The sequence below is a fragment of the Raphanus sativus genome, chromosome 6, assembly GCF_000801105.2.
Source record: "Raphanus sativus cultivar WK10039 chromosome 6, ASM80110v3, whole genome shotgun sequence".
Lineage (NCBI taxonomy): Eukaryota > Viridiplantae > Streptophyta > Magnoliopsida > Brassicales > Brassicaceae > Raphanus > Raphanus sativus.
The window spans coordinates 46,517,289-46,544,137 of record NC_079516.1 but is presented as its reverse complement, the minus strand read 5'-3'; the positions used below and the strand labels follow the sequence as shown (position 1 = coordinate 46,544,137).

At 36.4% G+C, this 26,849-nt stretch overlaps 6 protein-coding genes across 7 annotated transcripts; 3 read left to right on the top strand and 3 right to left on the bottom strand.

Annotated features, from left to right (window-relative positions):
• Positions 1–5,034: 5,034 nt before the first annotated feature.
• On the top strand, positions 5,035–7,858 carry LOC108813102 (sodium-dependent phosphate transport protein 1, chloroplastic). The gene is made up of 9 exons (XM_018585547.2): positions 5,035–5,453; positions 5,549–5,656; positions 6,046–6,201; positions 6,280–6,495; positions 6,566–6,775; positions 6,853–6,990; positions 7,077–7,244; positions 7,337–7,421; positions 7,519–7,858. The coding sequence occupies exons 1-9, from the start codon at positions 5,094–5,096 to the stop codon at positions 7,614–7,616; spliced, it is 1,539 nt and encodes a 512-aa protein (XP_018441049.2). The 5' UTR covers positions 5,035–5,093; the 3' UTR covers positions 7,617–7,858.
• Positions 7,775–10,148, bottom strand: LOC108808648 (josephin-like protein). Its single transcript, XM_056987409.1, has 3 exons — positions 9,919–10,148; positions 9,364–9,819; positions 7,775–8,475 (listed from the first exon to the last, which is right to left on the bottom strand). The coding sequence occupies exons 1-3, from the start codon at positions 10,000–10,002 to the stop codon at positions 7,996–7,998; spliced, it is 1,020 nt and encodes a 339-aa protein (XP_056843389.1). The 5' UTR covers positions 10,003–10,148; the 3' UTR covers positions 7,775–7,995.
• A 2,114-nt stretch (positions 10,149–12,262) lies between these two features.
• On the bottom strand, positions 12,263–12,811 carry LOC108808650 (putative F-box protein At3g20030). The gene has a single exon (XM_018580763.1). It carries the CDS (start codon positions 12,809–12,811, stop codon positions 12,263–12,265), a length of 549 nt encoding a protein of 182 aa, XP_018436265.1.
• A 153-nt stretch (positions 12,812–12,964) lies between these two features.
• On the bottom strand, positions 12,965–16,790 carry LOC108813019 (phosphomethylpyrimidine synthase, chloroplastic). Of its 2 annotated transcripts, XR_008935896.1 has the most exons (6): positions 16,631–16,790; positions 16,174–16,486; positions 15,967–16,094; positions 14,189–15,700; positions 13,997–14,067; positions 12,965–13,825 (listed from the first exon to the last, which is right to left on the bottom strand). XR_008935896.1 is itself a non-coding variant. In XM_056989057.1 (5 exons), the coding sequence occupies exons 2-4, from the start codon at positions 16,482–16,484 to the stop codon at positions 14,193–14,195; spliced, it is 1,947 nt and encodes a 648-aa protein (XP_056845037.1). In that variant the 5' UTR covers positions 16,485–16,486; positions 16,631–16,790; the 3' UTR covers positions 13,859–14,067; positions 14,189–14,192. The 2 variants fall into 2 exon arrangements, 1 of the variants encoding a protein (XP_056845037.1); XM_056989057.1 differs by lacking the exon at positions 12,965–13,825 and having other exon boundaries at positions 13,859–14,067.
• A 1,191-nt stretch (positions 16,791–17,981) lies between these two features.
• Positions 17,982–21,741, top strand: LOC108810659 (uncharacterized). The gene is made up of 6 exons (XM_056987766.1): positions 17,982–19,953; positions 20,160–20,722; positions 20,829–21,131; positions 21,228–21,308; positions 21,400–21,516; positions 21,602–21,741. Exons 1-5 carry the CDS (start codon positions 18,789–18,791, stop codon positions 21,478–21,480), a joined length of 2,193 nt encoding a protein of 730 aa, XP_056843746.1. The 5' UTR covers positions 17,982–18,788; the 3' UTR covers positions 21,481–21,516; positions 21,602–21,741.
• A 578-nt stretch (positions 21,742–22,319) lies between these two features.
• On the top strand, positions 22,320–23,907 carry LOC108809542 (uncharacterized). The gene is made up of 3 exons (XM_018581679.2): positions 22,320–22,553; positions 22,758–22,898; positions 23,026–23,907. Exons 1-3 carry the CDS (start codon positions 22,359–22,361, stop codon positions 23,167–23,169), a joined length of 480 nt encoding a protein of 159 aa, XP_018437181.1. The 5' UTR covers positions 22,320–22,358; the 3' UTR covers positions 23,170–23,907.
• The last annotated feature ends 2,942 nt before the right edge of the window (positions 23,908–26,849 follow it).

Below are 26,849 nucleotides of genomic sequence, written 5' to 3'. Positions count from 1 at the left end.
AAAAATAAGAATTGGATCTGATTTCTTAATCAGCCCAAATAGCCCAAGAGAGATGATGTGGGCAGTGGGCTGAATAAAAAAAAAATAACCCAATAAAAATGAGTTATTAATATTACTTGATTACCCTTAATGAAATAAGCAATGTGAGTTAAAGAAAGGGCATGTTTAGTAAAAAATCCAAATGTGCTTGTACTTTAATAGTATAGATATGAGATTCAACCATTTTACAATAAATAGTGAATGTTACATTCACAATATAATACGTCTTTAACATAGATGTTTTATTATGGACTGTATATATACCATAAACCACACCTCTGATTTTCTATATGTATGGTGTATAGTACTGTAGTAAGAGTTCGGTTAAATGGTGTCAGTTTGGTGATTGAGTGAATAACTTTTTTTCTTGACAAACATTTTGAGTGAGTGGATAACTTAACATTTACATTTACCGCTGAGTAATAGTAAGACTTCGGTTATGAGTCTTAAGTTATGAAAAGCCAACTAGTATTCGTGAATGATGAAATCTGAATCTATTACTATAATCAAACGTCGAGTATGAAAAACGAGTAGAATAGTGCCATCTTTACCTTGGTTGGGGTTAAACACCCCGTCTGATTAGAGATGGACACAAGTAATGGTTACTTGCATTATATATGTTACTTTTTTTTTTAATTATCCTATATATATTAAAAGATATGCATTGTCATTTAATACGTTCATATTACGTTTGCCATGTGGCAACTTCACATCAATTTGAGAACAAATACGCTTATGTGTCACATGCAGAGAGTTCTCGACCAAATTCTACATAAATGCGTTCACACTATATACTATTTTACGTTTGTTTCAATATAAAACTCACATGCACGGTTCTACCGGTTATACAAAGTTCTATATAGAAAGATAATTTACAAAAAATCATTATTATCTATGCTTATTTTATTTTTAATTTATTTATTTTAATAGAATAATATCTTGCATGTGTTATTTTGAAAAAATATCTTTTAGTGTTACGGTATCCCCTATATATTATTTGGGAATCATTTTTAAAATATGAACCTTAGTTTTGTAACAATTAAAAAAGACATCATTCTATATGGAACTTGTGTATGACTTCCAAATCCTATTTCAAAGAATTATAAAGCACCTTATATAAACTATAGTCTAAAAATTATATTCTCTAACATTACATTGGTCGCATATATTTTTCCTTCAATAAAACCTACGAAATTACCTAATATGATTAAAATATATATACGACAATTAATAATCTTAAATAATAAAGATTTGATAATAATTTGTATACTTTCTATCACTTTTGTTTAATTCTTTATGATTAAAATAAATTACACAATTACATTAGTGATATAATAATAAAAATAGATTTTTGCATATGTTGTATTTTGAATTTTTTCAAAACGAGTATAAATTACTAAACTGTTAAAAATCTTATATAAACCTTTGTGATCAAGGTTTAATTTTTTATATATTAGGATACAATGATTATAAGACCGTATGAATAAATAAATTCATTTTAATAAGTTTATATATATATATACATATATATATATATATATTTCATATCGTTTAAATTAAACTATACATCGTATGAGAATACATACTAATATTTTGATATTTGCATTGAACATATATTGAAAAGTTAATATTTTAATTTTGAAATCTTCATTTTTTTAAAAAAATATTATAAATCATTGAAACTACTAAACATCCACATTAAAAAAAATTGTTGGTGTAAAATTTTGTTTCACAAATATGCAAATAATCATAAATCATATGAGTAGAAACCTCATTTAATAAAATCAATATTAAAATAGTATCTATGTTAATATCATTTAAATTTAGTTACATATTATATACGACAAATAAGAGTGATTGTTTTGATTTATTTACCCTAAAATGATTGCAAAAAAACAGAGTGATCGTTTGATTTATATGCGCACACCAATTTATTACATATAATAATTGATTTCTTAGTTATTTAATATATATAATTATTATTTTTAATTTCATAATTTGCAGAAAAAAACAGAGAAAGAAATAGTAATATAAAATATTGCACAATATGATGCATGCAATTGATATATGTAGTATATAATTTTCATAAGTTTCAGTAAAAAAAATGTTTGTATTAATTAGAAAGATTGGTGAATAAGCGAAGAAGGTATAAAATAATTAAAATTTAAAATCATGCAATTAATTTATCAATATCTGAATTATTCGAAGGTTCCACTAAAAATGTATACTACTATTAATGAAGAAAATAATGTCTTAGTGTCAAATGATAATTTGTTTATGTTCTTAAAAATTATATTTTTGTAACTAAAACAATACTAGAAAAATCAATGATTGAATTAAACAAACATAAACAAAACCAAAATAAAACGAACCAAACACAAACCAAACCAAACTAAATTAAATTTGAATCGAGCACAATCCAAATCGAAATAAAACCAAACACAAATCAAACCAAACTAATTTGAATCGACTTTGGTTAAGGGTCTCTTAGACTTTAATAAACCAAATCGAACCTAAACCCGTAGTTTTTTTTTAACAAAATCTAAACATATAGTTAAACCGACATGTTTATCCCTAATAAAACTGAAATATTGCTGATTTGACATGATTTGTCAATATTATATATTTTAAATTTTTATCATAAAATTCACCCTGCGCAAAGCGCAGGTCTTATCCTAGTATATATTATTATTCATCAACCGGTCAAACCGGAATTCAGTGTTTGATACAAGCTTTGGTTCAACCAAATTTTTTCTAATTCAACCTTTACAAGAGTAGCTTCGCTCGCCCACTTAACCGACACCATCCGCTAATCTGCTCGGGAATCCTCAGAAAATCAATCCCCGTTCTCTGCCTTGATGCTGACCATAAGGAGGTGGGGTTTCCCGCGTTACTGTGGATGCCGGACTCCTCGTGACATCGCTGGAGTAGTTAGGTTTTGATAATCTCCCCAAAACTTGTGTCTTGACTGACCATTGAAGAACTTGACTCGAACGGTTAAAAGATAAGAGATAGCAAACCTTGAAGGACGCCACCGATATCTTACCAAACCGCGGACTGAAGAAGAAATAGAGTGCCAAGAACCGCGAACAGAACAAGCAACTCGAAACAAATCGGGCTGCAATAAGGACAAACTAGACACCGGGTTTTCAGTACCTGCAATAAGAAAGAGAAAAGCCTACCAAGATCACGAAGAGGCAATCCCAGCATCGGGATGGCAAAAACTCTAATCAAGTCACCCCGTCAATTAAGACCAAACGACTCAAACAATGGCCCCAACCGACGCCTTGACCCGAGAACTAGAGAACCTAGCACGGTCTTCTTGCGCTTCAAAGCTGCTCCTTGTTGGTGAAGCAAAGTAACGGGCAAAGAGGCGGCACCAACCAGCTCAAAACATTTGGGAAATGAATTGAACCTACAACCCGAGCTAGTAAGTGAAGCGGACAAGCAAGCGGAGAGCATCATGGAAGACACAACGGAGTCTGCCATAGACGACTGAGGAAGCTGGAACCTCCAGAGAACGCACACGCAGAACCACTAGGAAACCCTGACCACACGACCAGCAAGCTTCCATGTGTGGTGCCGACGGTACTCCACCGTCATCTCCCCTGAGTAGAAACACAACCTGGAGTTGAAACAAGACACCAAGCCTGAACTCCAAGAAGGCTAACAAACTCCACTCCACAACGAAGAGACTTCGCCAATAAGTCACACCAGATGAAGAACCGGAGGAGAGAGCAAGGTCCAACCACCACACACCTTCACTGTCTCGACGTCTGACAGATCTACAAGAGGAAAAACGAGATCTGCCATAGCCAAACCCTAAAAGCCGACTCCTTTCTTCAGTAAACCTCACCATCTCGTTGAAACTCCAAGGAAAACACCACCTACCACCGGATCTATCTCCCTTCGAAGTAGATCTAGGGTTCCGGCGAGTGAGATTTCACCAGAGCGTCAGACATATCGATAGCAGAAAGAGACTAAAGGAAAGAAGCAAAGAGAAGGCAAGCAGAGAGGAGAGAAAGTCCTGCCGACGCCGCAACCCTAAGGCCAGGCGCCGACGGAAACTGTATCGTCTTTTATCGCCTTTTGGAAGAGAGAGCTATCGGTTTTTTCTCTGACCTTGGCTTGAGCTCTCCATTATATATGTTACTTGTCCCGCATTCACCTCAAACTTTTAAGTATTCGTTGTTGTCAAATCGAATATCAAGTTGCTTAATTAGTATTGTTATTTACAAATACAATACAAGTAACAAGTGTAGAGTTATTTACCAAAAGGCATTTCTCACTCGTACAAAGTTAACCAGATATGAGTATAAGTATTGCCGTATTGGCTTGCGCCTACTGGTCTAATATTTGTTTTGTCAACAAACGGACAACCAAATATGGCTATTATATGATGTTTTGGACGGTTGTTTTTTTACGCAAAATAAATAAATATCCGGATTAAATTAATTTTTGGATTAAATATTATTTGGCATCTTTGTTAACGCAATTAGTGGGGGGTTTGGTTTTACCTTTGGATCCTGCCTTTATCCCCACATAAAGTCAGTCATGGTTCATCTTTAAATATTATATGACATATGGATAATAAATAATTGTAGCATTACCGAATTATTTGCATTTCTACTGTTTCGATAGGCCTACTTCAAAGTTCATAAGGTCCGACTTTCGCCTTCAACAATGTTGCTAATGCATGATATATTCTTCATTCCGGAAAAGTGGAGCAACCACAAAAGTGTAATCCAGCAATTTCAGGTCTGCAAGCTTATCTATCTGGGCCTTATATGGGCTTAATATTAAGCTCAGATTCTCTTCTTAAATTAGTAGACAATAATAGTTTGATTAACTCCTCCAATAATTCTGTTAACCGTTACTTCCCGTTAGATTATGACATCTTCACCCAACCAATGCTGGATCCACACGTGTCGTCAACTCAGCCACGAACATGAAAATATCTAATTCATTTCTCTCTTAACAAAAGAAAAAACGAAGCGAGAGACTGAGAAGAAGAAGAGGTGGGGAGGTAAGAAGAAAGAAAAATCAATCTCGCCATGAACGCGAGAGCTCTTCTCTACTCTCCGAATCTCCACCCTCTCTACACTTCAAATCGTCCACCTGAGACCTCTCCACGAAACCGCCGGACACCAAAAACTGATCCGAAGCCGTTACGGATATGGATTCACCAGCGGAACATGTCCAGCGTTTTCCGTGTGCTAGTTCGGAGCTCCGACAAGAGAGAGAGCAGTAGTAACTCGTACGCGGAGACGATAAAAGAAGGCCGAGAGATAGTGAATGGAAACGGCGTCGTATCTGACTCGCTAAGCTCGGTTCCGTGGTGGGAAGAGTTTCCGAAGCGGTGGGTGATAGTACTTCTCTGTTTCTCAGCTTTCCTTCTCTGTAATATGGACAGAGTAAGTTTTGCTTCCGTTTAGTTAATTAAAAAGGATTTTGCTAAAAATAGAATTCGGAGTTGCCAATTTAGGACAGATGATGATGTTTTTGACAGGTGAACATGAGCATAGCTATACTTCCTATGTCGGCTGAGTATGGTTGGAATCCAGCGACAGTTGGTCTGATTCAGTCTTCCTTCTTCTGGGGTTACCTTCTCACTCAAGTAAAGCTTCTCTTTCATCATTGCATAGATTTAAAATAAACAGTTAATGTTTCAAAATAGTTAATGTTTTGGTTGAATACATAAAAATTAAAAATATAAGCTTTTTTTTTCCTAAAATGTATTGATGAAAATATAAATTTAAAACTAAAACTAAATCAACAAATCATCAAAAATATTTATAAAACATTACTGGTCACATAGTTCTCAATAGAACCAAAATTAATTAAAAATATTAAAATATCAAAAACTCTTCAAGAATCATAAATTTTGGAACAGAGTCTCTATATGATGTAGTTCTGGGTCTGATGATTACATGTTTTGGCCCATAACCTCCTAGTAATTCAAAAAATTAGATTTGAAACATTTAAATAACTGGCTTGATATGACAGATAGCTGGAGGGATATGGGCAGACACAGTAGGTGGCAAAAGGGTTCTTGGATTCGGAGTTATCTGGTGGTCCATCGCTACAATACTTACTCCTGTCGCAGCTAAACTCGGTCTTCCCTTCTTGCTCGTTGTTCGTGCTTTCATGGGAGTTGGCGAGGTTTGTGCTTAGTCTTACATTGCTATATCAGTGTTGGATTGTGTGTGGTTGATAAGGACGATCTTTGGTGTCTTTCAGGGTGTTGCGATGCCTGCTATGAACAATATACTATCCAAGTGGGTGCCTGTGCAAGAGAGAAGCAGATCTCTCGCGCTTGTTTACAGCGGAATGTACCTTGGATCCGTCACCGGTTTGGCCTTTTCGCCTTTCTTGATTCATCATTTTGGATGGCCTTCCGTGTTTTACTCTTTTGGGTCTCTTGGAACTGTGTGGTTGACTCTCTGGCTAACTAAGGTCAGACTTCTCTATTGCCCTCTAACCACTTCTAGATCCGACCATTAATGTGTGTTGTTACTAACTATAGGCAGAGAGTTCGCCAATTGAAGATCCAACGTTGCTCCCTGAAGAAAGGAAGTTGATTGCAGACAACTGTGCAAGCAAAGAGCCAGTGAAGTCTATTCCGTGGAGGTTGATATTGTCGAAACCGCCGGTCTGGGCTCTCATCGGTTGCCACTTTTGTCACAACTGGGGAACATTCATTCTCTTAACCTGGATGCCAACTTATTACCACCAAGTCAGTTCTATCACTGTATTTTATTAAAAAATCTTGATGTTTTTGTCTTTTCTTATTATTGATTTTGTGAGAGGCAGGTGTTGAAGTTCAACCTAATGGAGTCAGGGCTTCTCTCAGTATTTCCATGGATGACAATGGCGATTTCTGCAAATGCCGGAGGATGGATCGCTGATACACTCGTCAGCCGTGGTTTCTCCGTCACGAATGTCCGCAAGGTACCTGTGTGTGTGTATCCATTTCAAAGGCAAATCTAGTAAAAGCAACTCATTCCATAACCCTTTTTATTCTATGATGGATTTAGATAATGCAAACAATTGGGTTTCTTGGACCAGCGTTCTTTCTAACACAGCTGAAACACATTGATTCTCCTGCGATGGCTGTTTTGTGCATGGCTTGTAGCCAAGGGACTGATGCCTTCTCCCAGTCTGGTCTGTACTCTAACCATCAAGACATTGCTCCAAGATACTCTGTAAGTGTAATCAATCACTCTTTTCAAGTCTAAAACAAGTCAAGCTACTGAAAAACAAATGCCAAGTAATGGCATGCTGATGTTGTGGTCAGGGAGTGTTACTTGGTTTGTCTAACACAGCTGGAGTACTTGCCGGAGTTCTTGGCACCGCCGCCACTGGCCACATCTTACAACACGGTTGGGAACACTTCTAGATTTCTTAAAAAAGCTTTGTTAAATATTTTAAAAAATTCTTACCAATGACCGAAACTAAGAATGACATCGAATACATCAGGTTCGTGGGATGACGTTTTCACGATATCTGTCGGTCTTTACCTTGTCGGGACTGTCGTTTGGAACCTATTTTCAACCGGAGAGAAGATCATTGACTGATCCATTCCGAGAATAGTGACAAACTAGTGAATAGTTCAGCTCCAAGACCTGGACAGGCTTTAAATATACACATATTACAAGTCTCAGAGCTTGCCGGAATATCCTTTTTTGCCGGAAACTTCTTCTGGATATTTTTACCTGTCAATTTAGGCCAAACGGACATGAATAATACTTATGTAGATTAAAGATATACAGATGATTTTTTTTTTTGTACATAAACGAAGCTCACACTTTCCAAGCTTCTCAAGATCACTTACATAGTTCTCTCTTATAACTCTATATAATATAAGATATTACATGCAGTTCAATAGTATGCTATTTCTTAGCCAACGAGCAACTAAGAAATAGTGTCTTCGAGACTATGGGCATAAGTAAAAGCTTAAGATGTTTGGCCACTGGTAGAACTTGATCTTGTGAACGTGGTCGAGGAGTTTATGAACTGTATACAGTCTTCTATGGCCTCTGATCTACAGGTATCATTAGCCACAGAGATCACCGAGGGTTGAGATCTACTGGTGGAAGAAGCCTTCAATGGTGGAGATCTCTTCTTCTTATTCTTCCTCATCACCACTAGACGCAACCCCTTGACGAATCTACAGCTGAGATGCTTGATCAGCCTTGCTGCCGTGACTTCTGTTTTCCTCGGCAGCCTCAAGCCACAGCTCGTTGTGCGTCCCGGATTCTTACCGTAAGGTCCCTTGGCTGAGAATTGCTTACCAGAAGTTACTGGTTTGGTGTTTGCATTACACCGTTTTGGTCCTGTAGCCGACATGTCGCAAGAGAGTGAGAGCAGTTTACGAGGACAGAGTTGAGAGTATTGTAATATATAAAGGGAATGATGATGAAAACAGTTGCCTAATGGAGTTCAGATAGAGACCAGAGAGGCCATGATTATTAATAAAGTATTCATAACGACATGATTACACTTAAGCTATGATTACTGTAGACGCTAAAAGCATATACAGATAAATCAAACAAAGTAGGTACGTTCAATTTCATACTTATATAAGAGATACTTTATGTGAAATGAATTGTAATAACTATTAAATATAAAGATAAAAAAAAACTGTGGAACGCCGAAATTTAGATAACAAAGCTAAGCCAAAGAGCAACATTTCCACTATGGAAAGTAAGTATAGGTTGGACCACCAATTGTTTAAGCGAAAGAAAGGTTCTTTCGGTATGGTTCCTCTCAGATGATCACTTAACTCCGTGTGTGCATAAAAGAAATGTGTACAAGTTCTTTTGACTCTTAGAAAGGGCCAATACAAACTTACCTTTATAGATCGCAGATGCCTTCCTTGAGTCCGAGGGTAATGAAAATAAGAGAAGAAAAAAGAAAATAACCAGATCTATGGTGGGTACATGAATATCATAAAGTAACCAAGGCAGCGTTATGGTTTACACTCTAATCATCATACACTGGAGTAAGTTTTTTACATGTGAGAACATTCCATAGGAGAGCAGAACAATAATCACTGCATGTGGATGACATAGATGACATAAGGGGTACACAAGCTCAACTCTATTAAGTTGTAGAGCTTAGACAACTTCCATGAACAGAGGAGAGACATATCCACGTAACAGGTGATGAGAACTCACTGAATAATAAAGAAAGTATTCAACTTTATCGGAACCCAAACTACAACGAGCTGTATGTACATTTTTCACACTTGATGGGTATTTGATGATTATACAATTACAAAGAAGAAGCAAAGAAAACAAAAAGCAAGATTGTTGATCTTCAAGCATTGTTCACTAGCAAAACCTCTGAACCTGAACTCAGACTTCGATCCAAGAACCCCCTAACTTCATCTTCGTCTTTAAACCTCTGCGGCACAAGGAGATCACTATCCAGGTTATACCATACTCCACTGATCTTCCTCATCACAACCCAGTGCCTGCTTCTCCAAAGCCCACCGTATCTTCTGACCGGAACATTCAGCACAACCCCCATAAGAGCATCTGCATCAAGATCAATAGAAGAAGCTCCATGACGCTTGTCATGCCAAACAACACTCTTGCCTTTCCCTTCCAGAGCTGCGATCATCACGTTCACGTCGTAGTTCCCCGTGAGCGTGTTGTGGTGAGGCTTTAGGAGGAAGGAGAGAGGCGTCGTCGTCCACGTTTCTTTGTTCGGATCATCCGCCACGAGCTTCTCCGAGATCGAGTTCAAGCTTTCCCGCGTGAATGCGTTCTTGTCCTACAGTTAAAAAAACAGAGCAAATAGCAACTCTCAAAATCTCACATCATCATCGGTGATTTGATACTGAGAAGAGAGAGAGAGAGAGATCGGGATCACCTGAAATAGATTGTTGAGGGAGTGCAAGAGGCAAAATTGGAGTCGCTGCCGCTCGTGATAGATCTGAGATTCGCTTCCCTCCATCTTTTTCCGGCGGAGAAATCAGGGTTTATCTTGAGAAACCAAAGCAGACGACGACACGGTAAAGCTCATCTCTCAGTTTCTCCAGATGAGGATGAAGAGTTGAAGACGATATAGGTTTGAACTGTGTGCCGTTGTTGGTTTAAGTATATAACGTACAAGCCGTTTTCTTCATTGGTCACCAGTAAATAAAAGAACAGCAGAGCGTCCCCCGGTTTGCTTAAGAAAACACTGTGCCGTCTCGTCCTTTAATTTTGGCTTTACCAAATGCATCAATTAGGCTCACATCCCCTTAGTATTAATGGAGTAGCAATTAAAAAGAACAACCTTTAAAAAGTAAAATTATTACCATGTTGCCATTTTGTATAGGTGTCTTCCTCACAATACACCTCAACCTTCCTATGCATTAATCCTTAAATTACTAGATTATTTACATCAATTGCCATTGGTATGTCACAAATTTACAGCATGATTTTTCATTACATTTTGACTATAATTACTGATTTTTGTTCTTGATGACCTAATCTATGGAACGTAGTGGTAACTGAAACCAAATTAATGATTGATAGCTAACTATTTCTATAATTACGACCATGACTTATTCAAAATGTAAATGTTAATGTGTCTCGCTCTCTCTCTAAAATGTTAACGTTTTTTTGTTTAAATTTTTACAATACGAAAATGCAATTAATATTCCACCATCTAGAAGTCTTTTGGTTCTGGTCCACAATTTGTATTCTATAATAAAAAATAAAAAATCAATATTAAAATGCTAGATCAGTGGTTTACATCTTAATTTAATTTACCGGTTTTCTCAAGTGAGAGTAATGTATATTAGTATTTTCGAGATTTTAGAAGATCATAATTTTATTGAATTAAACATTCAGGAAGCATATTATTGGATTACACCACACAAATACTTAAACACGTAACTGTTCATTTTATTGAATTAAACATTCAGGAAGCGCATGCCTTATCCTAGCAGTATTGGCAAATTAATTGGAGAGATGGTAATATTTAATACTTATTGTATAAAATAATATTTCAACCCTATATATACTTTAATTATAATAACACATTTTTGTATTTTTTTGCAAGGTCGCTTCAAGAAGCTTACTAACATTGATGGATTTTCAAAAGTTGTTTTTGAACCAAACGGTGTTCCAGAAATCGATGATTTCAAGAAGAGGTATTATATTTAATTTCTATGCCTTTCTTAATTAAATTTGTAAATAGTTATACTACTAAACTTTGTTTGTTCTCTTTATAGGATTGCAGACAATGGAGTTTAATTTCTATAAGTGGCTATTCTTTTTTTTTAATGTTTTTTAAATTTTTTTGCGCTCCTTTTCTGCTTTATTATTAATAGTACTTTAATGTCTTATTTATGTTTTTAAAAATATTATTCAGTATTTATTTTAGGTCAACAATTATGTCTTATAAGTTTCAAGTGAATGACCCATTTCAAACTTGAGATAGATTCTTATATTTTAAAACAAATACAAATCCATAAAGTAATCTTATTTTAATCCAATATATCGATCCTCAACTTTTCAACATAAGACATGATGTTTGTTATTTGTATCCTCTAATGCATATATTCGTGTTATCATTGTCTCACTTTTATCATATTTTACATATTCATACTATACATGTATATTAACAATTTAAAAAATATTACGTACGTAAAATAATTTATTAATTTTTTCACTCCGCGCAAGGCGCGGGTCATATCCTAGTTATGTGATATAAGAATGACTAGTTACAAATCACACTATAATGTTGCAAGACAAGGCTCGCAAAGCCCCAAACAGTAACATTCTTGGGTCTTAATTGTTCTATATCGAAACTACTTGTTTAAAAAAAATCACAATAATAGTTAGAAACTTAACACAACCTGGTGGGGTATATGGAGAAAATAAGACAGCCGTACTGCATGATAGTTTGTCCGTTCTTCACATTGAATCCATGAGATAGTGAAAGTATTGAAAAGACTTATTTCATCAAATATTGCAGATACAAAATATAGAAAATGTTCACATGACATATCCAAGAATTTACTTCCTTTTTTTGTAAAGCATTATTTACTTCTTTAATTACCAGAAACATTAACCATATGTAAAACCAAAGGCTGTCCTATATAATATAAGCTGGTAGCTGAGGAGGCTCTGAACAGTTTGGTGATCTCCGAGAAAGGCATAATGAATAGTAATAGACCTACTCCAAATGGTTCTTTTGGCATTTTGTAGGTACTGCTGTCCTTCTAAAGAAGAAGATCATGATGAAAGAAGTATATCCTCCATGAATCAGATTTAAAATCGTAGATTTCGCATTCTTTCTTAGAATGCCTCAAGATTTTGTGGTTACAACGGTTGTTGTCGTATCCGAGCGCATATATGTCTGATTCGCAGTGGTAAGCTGTTCTTGCTGGTTGTATCCACCTTGTTTGTCCCAAATACGGGTTCCACACCATGAGGCGTTGTTGGATAATTTCGTCCTTCTCGTCTCTTGTGACAGTGACGCATAACAACAAGCCGTCGCAGACAAGAACTTTAGATATCCCAAATGAATCACTTATCTCCTTCACAGAGAATCCTTCTTTATGGAGATTGAATCTCAATGAACACAGCTTTGAATTCTTTGTCATGAATCTTACAAACTGCTGCTTTGATTCTGCTTTGCATAAAAGCCGAGATTTGGATAAAGTGTTCCATCTTTTGCAAGTTGATCTCACCGCTCCTAGACATGTTATAGGAACCCTTGAGAGTATCTCTTCTACCAGATCACATGAAAGATCAGAGATCGTCGCCATTTTTCAATAAAAGAAAATTAGGGTTTTTAAGTTTTACCCCTTGCCCACACCACTCTTTTTATATATAACTTACCTTTCTTGAGCTTCAAGTGTATAATCTCGAATAGTGAAAGTATTGAAAATATTCATTACCAAAAAATATTGCAGATACAGTAGATAGAAAATGGTTCATTTACTTCTTTACAGAAACATTAACCAAAGACAGTCATATGAGTCATATACATCAGCTGGTTGGTGAGGCTTTAGCAATCTCCTAGAAAAGCATAATGAAAAATAATAGAAACGGTAACCTACTCCTCGGTGAACAAAAAAAAAAGGTAACCTACTCCTCCTGACTCCAAAAAGGTTCTTGTGGCATTTTGTATGTTCGTTTTACTAATTTTCTACTGCAATATAACAGTTTTTTTTACTTATTGATATGGAACACATTTTTTTTTTTCAAATTTGTGTTACGAAGGAGCAGAGGAAGTGGATCATGTTCATGAAAGTGAGGTTGAGCTCCACTTTCCCGACATCTGCTTGTTCTGGTCGAGCAAGAAACTGAATGAATCTGTGAGGACAAATCCTCAAGGTGATAGTAAGAAACTGAATGAATTTAGTAAACATGATCATAAAGAGGAGCCATATTGTTTGTTTTGTGGAGTTGGAAAACAATTTCATCAGACCAGAATGATTTTGGCTTATGTCCCAAGACGCAAAATCTTTTTACCAATCTGAATGATATTTAGATTGAACCATTCTTTAACGTTAGTGACTTAAGTGTATCAGTTGCTTCATGGATAATATGTCAATTAAGCTGAAACTCTTAGCTCATGAGAATCAAACTGTGGGGAAACCATGGACCAAGACTCAGAGCATCGTCAACAGCAGGAAGCTTCATCTCCTATAGAAAAGAAAAAAGGAAAACTGCACACTCCCTGCGCAGGCATTACCCTGTTCAGGTTCAAAGGGACTTTCTCAGCCTGTTCCCAGACTAGTCCCGCTCTTTAGCAGGCTAGCCTGGTTCAAGCACCCCTGGTGCTTTTTCATGTCAATTCACCATCCAAATCACATATAAACTTATTTAAAACAACAACTCAGTTTGTTCTTTTTATTACTGACACTGACTCAATGAAACAAACAGGAGAAACATAACACGATAGATAGTTCTAAAGTTTAATAAACAGAGAGACTACTAAAGCTTACCAACATTTTGTGCCTTATTCAGGTATAATCCAACAGGCACCTGTAAGCGAGGTCTTGTTTCCACCCTTTCCCTGAGGAACCAGAAGCAAAAGAAAGATGGCAACAGGCAAAGATCACATTAAGGACACATTTTTTTACCATACGTGAGTAACTAACATGTTTGTAAAGCGAGGAACCACTAAGGATACTGACCTTTTTACTTCTTAGCAGCCTTGACATAGCTCTCTGGCAAGTAGATTTCACCACCAACTTCACCGTGCTGCTCTCCGCTGATGGTTTTCTTCGCAACATTGAACTCTTGGCTCATAGCCTCCATCCCTTTTCTGAGCGCTTCCTCAGCAGTGCCATAACCATTCTCCTCCGCATACTTCCTGATGTCTTCAGTTATCTTCATGGAGCAGAATTTTGGTCCACACATGGAGCAGAAGTGCGCAACCTTGGCTCCATCAGCCGGAAGCGTCTCATCATGGAACGACATCGCGGTCATAGGGTCCAACGACAGAGCAAACTGATCCATCCACCTAAACTCAAACCGGGCCTTGCTCAGCGCATCGTCCCACGCCTGCGCATGCGGATGCTGCTTGGCTAGATCAGCTGCATGTGCGGCTATCTTGTAAGCTATAACCCCAGCCTTCACATCGTCTCTGTTCGGTAACCCGAGATGCTCTTTAGGCGTTACATAGCAGAGAAGAGCTGTGCCCAAGGCTCCGATATTGGCAGCTCCAATGGCAGAGGTGATGTGATCATACCCAGGAGCTATATCGGTAGTCAAAGGACCAAGCGTGTAGAACGGCGCCTCGTTACACCATTCAAGCTGCTTCTGCATATTCTCCGGGATCTTGTTCATCGGCACATGCCCTGGCCCTTCGTTCATCACCTGCACATCTTTCTCCCATGCTCGGCGTGTTAGTTCACCTTGAGTAAGAAGCTCAGCAAACTGAGCAGTGTCGTTAGCATCATAGATGGAGCCAGGTCTCAGACCATCCCCAATGGAAAGAGCCACGTCATACTGGTTACATATGTCAAGAATATCATCCCAGTGCTCGTACGCAAAGTTCTCCTTGTGGTAAGCTAAGCACCACTTGGCATGGATTGATCCTCCACGAGAAACGATTCCAGTCATACGCTTGGCCGTTAGAGGAATGTAACGCAGAAGAACACCAGCGTGGATAGTGAAGTAATCCACACCTTGCTCGGCCTGTTCGATGAGAGTCTCTCTGAACACTTCCCACGTAAGATTCTCAGCAATACCGTCAACTTTCTCAAGGGCTTGGTAGATGGGGACGGTGCCGACGGGGACAGCCGAGTTCCTCAGGATCCACTCGCGCGTCTCGTGGATGTGACGACCTGTGGAGAGGTCCATGATCGTGTCAGCTCCCCACATGGTCGCCCACTGAACCTTGTAGACTTCTTCTTCGATGGAGCTCGCAACGGCCGAGTTTCCGATGTTGGCGTTGACTTTGACCAAGAACTTTCGACCGACTATCATCGGTTCGAGCTCCAGGTGCTTCTTGTTGGAAGGGATGATGGCTCTACCACGCGCAACTTCTGATCTCACGAACTCGGGGTCGAGCTTCTCTCTGGTGGCGCAGTAGAGCATCTCCTCGGTTATGATCCCTTGCTTTGCGTAGTACATTTGAGTGTACCTTGGTGCTCCTTGCTTCTCGCGACGGTCGATCCACTCCTTCCTTAGCTTAGCAAGCCCTGTTTTTGACAAGTTTTGATTTGTTTATTGTAAATTTGTAATAAAAAATATATATAGTAAACCATTCCCCGGAGAGAATATGAAAGCCCCGGTGGTCACTGATTGTGGAAATGTAGTGTGGTGCGGATTCGAAATCGGATCTTTTGGAGATCTACAGAACGTCTTGAACACCCGACCACAGACCCGTGGTTAAAACTTAAGAGAAAAAGAGGTTCCACCGAGAAAAATTGTAATAAGTCACATAGAAAGTGTGAATGAACATTACCAATTTGTGGGTTGACATTTTGAGGGCCGCTAGTGTCGTAGTTATCAAAAGCTGGCTCACCACCAGACAGAAGAACACGTCTGAAAGGAACTTTGAGGACATGACCAGATTCCTCATGAACAACCTCCCTGATGAAAACAATTAAAAAAAAAATGATTTCAAGTGATGATGTTAGCATGAAGAGTTGTGAATTGATGATATACGTACATGTGTTCTTTAGTGCTCTTAGGGAAGCATTCTTCGAAAGATGGGATTGGTTGAAAATCAGGAGAAGAAGGGTCGACGGTGTGTTTTCTCTGCTTGGCTCTCTCTGAGTTTGTCGTTGGTGGATCAAACGTCAGCGTGGCACGTGTGGCTGTTGTGTCTTTCTTGAACCGAACGCCAGCGGTTTGGACAACCACATCGAATCCAGGTAGTAAGGAGGAGTTTGGAAGTTTTGGCCAGGCGGAGTGGTTCTTGTTGTTGTTGTTGCTGTTGCATACGACAGACATCAAAGTACTACTGTGTACTGAAGACATGGCTGAAAGATTATATATAGAAGCGGTTATGGATGAGAGACACACCAGGTTCTAAGAATACATGCATCAAAACATAAACAACTGATGGACTTCTTCCATGCACATATCTAAGAGTGGATCAAAGATTGAAAAGAGAGGACTTGAACCTGGAAGATGGAGCTGTGGATCTGATGAATTATGAAGAGGATGAAACTCGTTGGAACTCAATCTCACTGGAACCACACACTACACTCTGATAACAAAAAAAGAAAGAGAAATGTTTGGGTCCTTTTAAAAGGAGTAGAAACGATACTATTGGTGTGATAGATATTTTGTAAACCCTGAATCCAATACATTCAATAAGTTTGCTTACGTGTCGCCTGTTTCCCAGATATTTTTTTGTCAGTGTCCTTTGTGATAAGAATCGTAAGGAGGAGGAGAAGCACCCGCAGTGATGACAAACCAAATTGCATTTCTCAATAAAAGTAAAATTATACTAACATTTATATTTATATTTACACTTTAATTATTTTTAAACAATCTAGCCACTAGCAAAACTACAGCTGTAGAAAAATTTACTCTCTGTTGAAGAAGTCTCTGAGCGACCAATCGGTTCTCAAAATTTGTTATTCTCTCTCCTTCTTTTTCGATACTTTCTGTTACTTTTATTATCAGATACCTGTCTAGAGACTACCACTAGTGTGCCCTATACTTGGCAACTTGGTTTTATTTTATTTTCTCCCTTGAATAACATCCGTTGGTTCCTAGGTAACTTTTATAATTGTCATTGTTTGATGGGTTAAACAAAACCTCTATCCGTTTCATCCGTTTCCTATCAGATGTTAATTTATCCAAAATATACAGATATCAAAAATTTTTTTTTATCAAAAGTATCTATACAAAATTCATTTAAAACTAATTTATTTAATTATAACTGGTTGCACAATTTTTGGTAAAGTTAAAATTATATGTATTTGTGCAAATATCATTTATAATGAAACAATTTTTCTAAAAAAACTTCATATATTTTGAAACAGAGAGAGTATAAAACAAAACTCACTTATTTTTAAAAGATAAATGTTATGAGTATTATTATTTTTAAAAATATATTTTTACGTTGTTCAAAAATACTTAAAAATGTATATAAATAATCAAAAGTAAATATTTAAAATATCTAAAATATATTCAAAGCACCAAAAAATATTTGAAATATCTATTGTTTTCTATCTAAATATTCAAACCAAACCAATTGATATGTTAAGTTTAGATATTTTTATATATGTTAATTCATATTTATATATAATATATTATTTTGTTTATATATTTTTAGAAATTTAAAGTATATAATAAATTTTAAAATAATTTAAATAGTTGATCTGAACTTGCAAAAATCCATACTGAATTGAGTTGAAATTTAAAAATATCTAACTGAAACTGAAATATTTGATCATAAAAATCTATAATTTGAATAGATACGAACCAAACCCGAATAGATATCCGCCTCATCCTGTGGAGAAGTTTTCTACGGATGAATACATTTCATAATCATATACTAAATTCAACCACTATTCTATCAACACTCAAACACATCAAATCTTCCACGAGATTATCCATACAGAGAACCCAATATTTCATAATATAAATGTATTTATCTTATAAGAGACCGAACTACGAAAATTACCTGCGAAACTACTAATAGAAGAAATTTATTCTTGAACAGAAAGATAATCTTACAAGTAACAACCATTGACGCATTTATATTTGTATATTTAGAAGAAGAAAAAATAATAGTATCTTAATCTATATCCATCCAACTGTATTCACAAAGAAATGATGTATTATGATCGAATTATTCATATATTTCGACTAGAAATTGTCATGGGTCGGTGGGCTTACACAATCTAAATTACAAATTAAGAAAGTATAGCAATATATACAAAAACTCAGAGAAACAAGGGTTAACCTGCAAATATAAGTAAATAACTAAACTTCAAACGTGTAATAAAGAAGACAAAAGAATCATTGAAAAACATGCATACAACTAACTCATTGGTTCATCACCACAGCTTCGTGTCTTCCCCGCACGATCCGAGATCCGTTCATAAACATTCCCTCCATTCATAAACATTCCCTCCATAACATATAAACCCAAGTTACTAAAGAAAATAAAACAGAGCAAGTTTCTAAATCTACAAAAAAGACCCCCTCTCCTCCTTTTTGACTGGTCATCGTTTCAAAGGTAAAGGCTTGACCTCTCTTCCTTCTTTCTTTCTTTCTCTTCATTAATGATTCTGAGTTTCAGGGATTTCGCTTGAAGAACAAGCCATGGGTCTCGATGCTAAAGATGTCTGCGTTATCGTCTGGAAAGTCATCAGATTTTCAACGAACACGACGTGCAGATACGCGAAGAGATACCCAGTTGCTTCTTGCGTTTCGGCCTTTGTGATCTTCCTGTACACTTTTCTTCCTCGGATCTTCTATGTCATGCTCTGTTCTTCTCCGTTGATCGCTTGCGCTTCGTTCTATCTCCGGAACCATCTGAGTGGTGGTGAGGAGGAGGAGGAAGAGAGAACGGATCGTGGTGGGTTGCTGCTCTCTGTTTCGAGCGAGGGGAGGAGAAGAACAGAGAAGGCTGAGTTAAAGCACCAAAGAAGTGTTCGACGAAACGCGAGAAGGGAAGTGGAAGAGGTCGGGAAAGATTGGGACTCGTCTCAAGCTAGCGAGGATGAGAGAGGCAAAGTTATTCTGACGACTCTCTACGGAGAATTACCACCGGAGACGACGATCGCTCCAGATCTGGAGGCTTTCAAGAGAGACAGGACGTTGCTTGCAGCAGAAGAAAGCTTCGTTGAGTCTAACCTTGACAACGAAGACTATGTGGTTGTAGAAGATCCTTTGGAGAGGGTAACAAGTGTTTGTGACGGTGAAACTGAACTAGAATGCTCATCATCATCATCGTCATCAGAAGAGGAAGAAGAAAGAGAGAAAGAAACAAACACGGTGATAGTAGCGTGGACAGAGGATGACCAGAAGAACCTGATGGATCTTGGAACATCTGAGATCGAACGAAACAAGAGGCTAGAGAATCTGATCACGAGAAGACGATCTAGAAGATTCTTCTTACTTGCAGCTGAGAGAAGCCTGATGGATATGGAAGTTCCTCGGATCTGTATAGGTCGAAACAACTATTATGGTTTCGATAGAGAAAACTACGAAACCGATGGAGTGATCATGCCAGGCTCTGCACCTTCCGTTATGTTACCCAGAAGAAACCCTTTTGACCTTCCTTACGATCCACAGGAAGAGAGACCTAACCTGACAGGAGATAGTTTCCAGCAAGAGTTTGCGGATGGTAACCCTAAAGATATTTTCTATAGTCGCCATGAGAGCTTCCACCACAGAGTCTTTCCTTCGGAATCTCAAAATGATCCTAAATTGGAGTCTCTGTGGAGAAAGACTGTTGATTATGGTAGGCCTAAGCCACTGCAAGGTATATATACTCTTTCTTTTCGATTTCCGAAGTGACTTTAAATCTCGGTGCACCAGTAAAATGCTACATTCGTTTTGGTTAATCTTTTAACATATAGTAATAATATAGATCAAGAATACTAGTTTTGTTATTGTAAATGCAGATGAAGATAATGATATAGGGACTAAGACTTCTTTAATTCATAGAGACTTTTCTTGATGATTTAGGTAGCAGTGATCAACTTCCTTTAACGAAAGAAAGTGATGTGGAGGCAGGGGAGGTACGGATAGAGACTGATTCCATAAGAAACAATGATGATGATAGTGACTCAAACACAACGCTTTCTCCGAGAGAAAGAGAGAGAGATTTCTCAGTTTCAGACTTATCAGATGCTTCCGAAACTTTCTGCAAACGAAATGAAGACCGTGCTGGAAAATCTTTTCCTGGTTTAGCGCCAAGAAGCGGTGGTTCTGGTTCACTGGCGAAAGCGAGGCAGAGATACGTGGAGCATTTCGGTTACAGCATAAAGAGAAGTCACGTGACTACACATTCCGTTGACTCTGATCTTCAAGTTGAGGTTTCTGAACTCGGTTCACCTCCAAGTTCAGTTGATGGGAATGACTCCTCTGATGAAGAGAGGTCGTTGTTTATTAATGAATCGGAGATTAGTATGGAAATGGGGTTTAATGGTGGGGAAAGTGAAATGTTACCTGTGGGAAGAGATTTAAATGAAACAAAGTCTTTAGCTTCTCCAGAAGTTAATGAAGAAGCAGGAAGCTTGGAGCCTATGGTCAGTTCATGTTTTTGTTTTCATTCATGCATGCAAATGGGTTATGTTTTCTTTAAAAACAAATATTAAGACATTGAACATAATCTTGGCAACTTTTTTTTCTCAGGATTTGAAAAATATTCCGGGAAACTCAGCTGAGGAGCCTGAATCATCCGAGAGGACTTATCAAGAATTTGAAGAACCATGTGATAGAAATGACCAAGAAGTGATGCAACAACAACTACCAGAAGCTGAAACTTCTGATGTAAATGACCATGGAAACTCTGAAGATTCTGCTACTTCTCCAACATCAGTATTACAAGACATGTTGACTCTAAACCAAACTCACTCTGAGGATCTGGATCATTCATCAGATGGTCTGCGGCCGGCTGTGGATCCAACTGCTGAATCATCTAGTAATCAATCAAATGTATGTTTTCAGTTCCATAAAGAGAATACATCTATGCTCTATTAATTCACACACATGTACTTTGTTTGACACAAGATTTTGTCTTCTCCAACGCAGGAACATTCTGATCCAACCAGGGAAAGTACAGCAGAAACCATTTGCTTGGATGCCACGGAAACAGTTCAGGAGAAGCAAGAGGTGTGCAGTTATTATCCTTGTCCCTGTATTGATTTAACTAAAAAAGTGTATAATTCTTTGTTATGGTATAACATTGAACATGAACTGCCAGGGATCTGAAGAACCATTAATCAATGATGAGTCTAAATCTGCAGAAGGCGGGCATGTCACTGTCCATGGATCCATCAGCTGAAGAACTCAAAAACCATAACAATTAACCGATAAAATGGTAAGCGCAGACTGAGCTTTGGTTTTAAGTACTGCTACGACCTACTAGTAAGAAGAAAATCTGATTATCTTCCTATGTTGTCCAGTTTTGATGCAGAAAGCTCATCTGTATTCTCACTGAAAAGTCAATGAAGGGAACCAGTTTAACTTGGTTTATAGAATCAAACACCAATATAGCTGCAGAGGCCAGTTTTGCATCTACATGACTATACGAGTACAGAAAATGCCGAAATGATATGATAAGATATTTGTGGATAGGAAATCTATGTTTGTGTTGCATTATAAAATGCATGCTTTATTAAAAAAGTATAGCGAAAGAATGTGTAGGTTTCTTGTGTGTGTGTTTTGCTTCCTTAGAGCGCACGGCAACTGAGGAGATACTCTTATACATGTCTGTTTTGTTCGGCTATATTCTTAGATAACTTCGTGCAATAAACACTTTTCTTGAGAAATCATAAAATAAAAAGAGTTAAAAAGAGTTCTATGACATTTTTTTTGTTCCTTTTGTCCTAATGACATTTTTACACTATTGAAGACAGTTTTATCCAATGAATCTAATCTCCACTGCAAAGTTTAATAATGTTACATCACACACAGATAAAGAATTCTATGTCGTACTACAAAGCTGCTGGGTTGTAATTCGCAGAAGAACTTAGTTAAAAAAAAAACTTGCAGAAGAACCTGTCTTGATAACACATGGAAGTCTCTAATTCATACGAAAGGTTCCGAGACTATATGACTAACCTTAAAATATGGATAAATAGACAATAATATTTATTTATTAAGAGTTGAATAAATAAAAATAGAATAAGATGCAGATTGAATTTGACAGGAACATTGGAAATGGAAGAGAGAATGATAATGGAGAAAATAAGAGAGCATCTTCAGCTGAGCGAAGACGTTGACGTCGGCGACGCACCGCGAAAAGTAGAGAAAGGAAGAAGCTTCTACGAGGATTTCAGCCTCAGAGGCATCCGAGTCAACCGAGTCGACCCTGGTTTCGTTTCCTGCTCTTTCAAGGTTCCTCTCCGTTTGACGGTTCGTATCCTTCCTCAATTCTCCATGCTGATGACAGTATTTTTGAGTTTTAATGGGATTTTTGATCAATCATATGAAAGGAAAGACCATTACTACTGTCTTGTAAGATGTCTGAAAGATACAAATTAACTTGTTCTTGTAATCATGAATATATATCTTTGTGGTCGAGATTGTGTTGATATGGTTAGGTTTTGGTAATGGCAGGACAGAGAAGGGTATCTAGCAAATGGTGCAATTGCAAATCTTGTTGACGAAGTTGGTGGAGCAGTTGTTCATGTAGAAGGTTTACCTATGAATGTTTCGGTGGACATGTCCATTGCTTTCCTTTCAAAAGCTAAGCTTGGTGTATGTTTTTCAATCTTTACTTGGGACTGTTTGTTGCTAAAGATCATATGATGAATTTTGGGAGAAACAAGATGTATTTTTCTTTGAAATGGGAAAATGTATTTTTTTTTAATTTTTAATTTTTCAGGAGGAGCTGGAGATAACATCGAGAGTGATGGGAGAGAGAGGAGGTTATAAAGGAACGATCGTTGTTGTGAGAAACAAGGTGACCGGAGAGATTATTGCTGAAGGTCGCCATTCTTTGTTTGGCCGACAACCTAGTAAGCTCTGAGCTCGAATCTTTCTCTCTTGGTATTACTTTGTAAAAGATTATCTTAAAACTTGTTTCCCCTTTTGTGTTGGGTTATTTTCTCTTTTTTTTTTTTCTTTTTTTTTCTGATTGTGAAAATGAAACCTTTGTATGTAGATAGTTTATAAAAGCTAAAACCTTTGTGGACTTGTTGAATCATCTTATAAAGTAGAATAATTTGTGTTGCGTTCAACTCATTGTAGACTAATTTAATAGCAAAAAGTAGAAATTTAGAAAGCAGATATTTTGCCAACACATAGGCAGTACATATATTAAGCTAACAGGTTAGTTTCTACTGAGATGGAGAACCAGTAACAGCAGCATCAGAAGATTGCTGAGAGGAGGATCCTGATGTTGCACCCGAGACAACGTCAGGTGTTGGAGCAGAAGCTGAAGGCTTAGGAGGAGGATCTGGTTTTTGTGGGTATAAGGATGAGTCGCTTGTGGGTGGGCCTTGGTGGTAATAACAGAACATTAAAAGACTGTAGTTTGCTTGCCCATAGTTATGGTTTTTAGTGTTCTGCTGGGATAGCTGCTCTTCTGTTTCAGGCATCTCATAGCGGTATGTAGAAACTACAATATGTGCTCGGTTTCTCTTGTAGTATGGTGTTGTTCTTTGATGTGATGAGAAGTTGAGAACCGACCACATATATCAATTCGAACATACAATATCTGTTTCTCTAAATTTCTAAGAACATAATGTTCGTTACTGAAACAGACGATGTCGATGAGATTAGAACTGAGAATATACAATAATTTTAAATATTTATATTGCATAATTTTGTCAATTTACATATACAAATATGTAACTAAAAATGAGTAATTTTCAAATTAAAATCTCATATGAATGCATTTTCCAGTTTTCTGAAAATGTTACAGACTGATTTTATATACAATATCGTCTATAAACATTCACTTTAAAATGTCATTAAACTTTAATAAAGTATTTAAAATGTCCAATTGATAGTAAGTTATGTCCATGAATCATCAAATTGCATTTAAATATAAACGTGATGTATATTTCTTTACTCCATAATTGTAGGACCTTCAATGCTTATCCCCAAAAATAATATAAAGTATATGTTTTTTTTTATTTAAAAGGGTTAATATATTTTATTTTACTCCTATTTGTTACCTAATAATAAGACTCATATCTAATTTAAATTCTGAGTATTTATATAACAAACAATAACATTTCAGGAATCAAATATATATATAAACTCATTTAGTTTAATGGGTCTTATATTATAACAAAATTAATAGAACAAATACTTATGTAAATAATAGCAAATATGAGAAAAAATATTTGTTACAGATGAAGAAAAAAAATATGGAAAAAGGTGACAAAGAAGCTTCACATCAAGAACATCATTTTGGTAATGTCGAGACAAAGAAGGCAAATCAAACTTCACAATATCAAGATTGGATGGAAATTAATAGAGAGAACAAAGATAAAAGAATGAGTAACCTGTTTACAAACTCCAAACAAAATGAATTGCATTATATGCATTTTCTTTTAAACCATAACAAAAACTTGACCAACTACACAGATTTACGAACTGTTAATGGAGTTTTATATCCAACTTTTGAAGATGCTTATAATGCTCTCTTTTTTTGAACTACTATTTTTTTTTTAGAGATTTTTTTATTTCTTTGTAAGCTTTCGTCCAATAATAATTTCATTTCAATGTTCAAAATAAGAAGACTAATCATTTTGAGAAAAAAAATACACAAGTAAAATTAGAAATAAAAATAAAGATTTGCCCAAAACACACATATCTGATACAAAAATATATATATAATAACAAAAAAGCATACGCTTAGAAATGCAATTTCAAAAAAACATACAAAACAAAACATATACCCGTCCTCTTAGGGCGGGTCAAAATCTAGTCTATTCTATTAATTTTGCAGTATGACCAACTGATATTAGTTGGGTCCAATTATTTTATTAATTACTCCCTCTGTTTTTTTAAGATGTATGTTTTGGTGTTTTCACACATATTAAGAAAACACATTAATTATACATCATTTTTAAAAATTATCTAATTCCAATGCATTTTAACCAATAGTCTTTCAATAAATTCAATCAATTTTATTGAAATTTGCAATTTTTGTATAGGAAACATAAAAAATACATCTTTGTGAAACAATTTATTTTTCTAAAATATACATCTTTAATAAACAGAGGGAGTAATATAAAACTTTTTACACAAGCATATTATTTTTCATTTATTTACTTTCCTTTTTCCCATAATTATAGGAACCCACTTTTTTTAATAATTCATTATATATAGGGACAGTTATGCTTTTGCCTCCAACAAATATTGAACTCATATTTGGATAATAATTAAATTAAATAATTATTTTTTAAAAATTTATAACCCACGGTAAACCGCAAAATTAAATGGAGCGGATGCCGGTACAAATTATTTGTTTGTGGGTTGTATGGGTCAGATTTTTAACCAAAAAAATTGAAATATGTGGGTTGGTGGATTCGACCGGCAATATACAAAATCAATTTTTAAATTGCTATTATTTAATAAAATATATTTTGATTAAGATTTATACACAAATATGATTACAAAAAAATACGAATATAATCACAAAGAAAATACAAATATGAAAATTAAATTAAAACAAAAAAATATAAAGGGCGGGTCAAAGTCTAGTCATATTTTAAAATCTCTTTTTTTTTTGTCATCTGATAATATAATTACCGAGCTCAACCGAGCAAAGAGTTTGGTTACAACCATGCTTACAAAGAAGCAGAGCACTACAAGGTCAGTACTGATCACAACCATATATACCAAAAAATTAAGCCATTAACCCCCAAACTTCAACCAGTTAACGCTGTAACCCAAAAAATCTAGTGCTTAAGTCACTAAGTCCCAACAGCAAAAGAGGACAGCCTTTCTTCATTCTCAAAGAGATCCTTAAGCCAAAAAGGAGCACCTGAAGCTACATAAGATTGCATATAGCCATCTTTAAGGACACTTTGAGATATGATGAAAGCTCCTCTATTAGTTGATCTTTCTTCACTTAACAGTCTCCATCAATCTATCTTCTCCAATTTCTTCATAATCTCAGCATGTTGATATTTGAAATTCGGCCAAGCTTTTGGTCTTGTGACAACTTGGGGGCAGAGTAGTATCTTCTAATGCAATGATGATACGGTTTAGGTGGTGAGAACCAAAGCTTTCCAGAGCCCATAAGAGCGTCTGGAATTTTGCCTCATCGAGCGAGCGAACATTGAATATTGCTCGTCGACTATGCATTAATACCTTCCATGTTTCATCCCGAACCACCCAAGCTGCACCGCATTTAGCCTTGGTTTTGTTCCAATGTACCCCAATGTTTCCTTTCAACCAACCTCTCGGTGGAATTGACCATGACTTCATTCTAACCGTCACTGCCTCAAGTTCCTCCTTCTCCCATTTCAAATATTTTAAAATCTCTAATGCATGATTTATAAATATAAGATCCAATAATACTAGATTTAAAACATAATCTAAAATTGTTGACAAAAAACATACTTTAAAATTAATGATTAAGTAACACTTTTAATTTGTTCATATAAAAGAAAACTATTCGGACAGAATGTGGGCTGGCCCATTTCACACCCAACAAAAGGCTTAAGACTTAAGTGATGTAGTGTACGA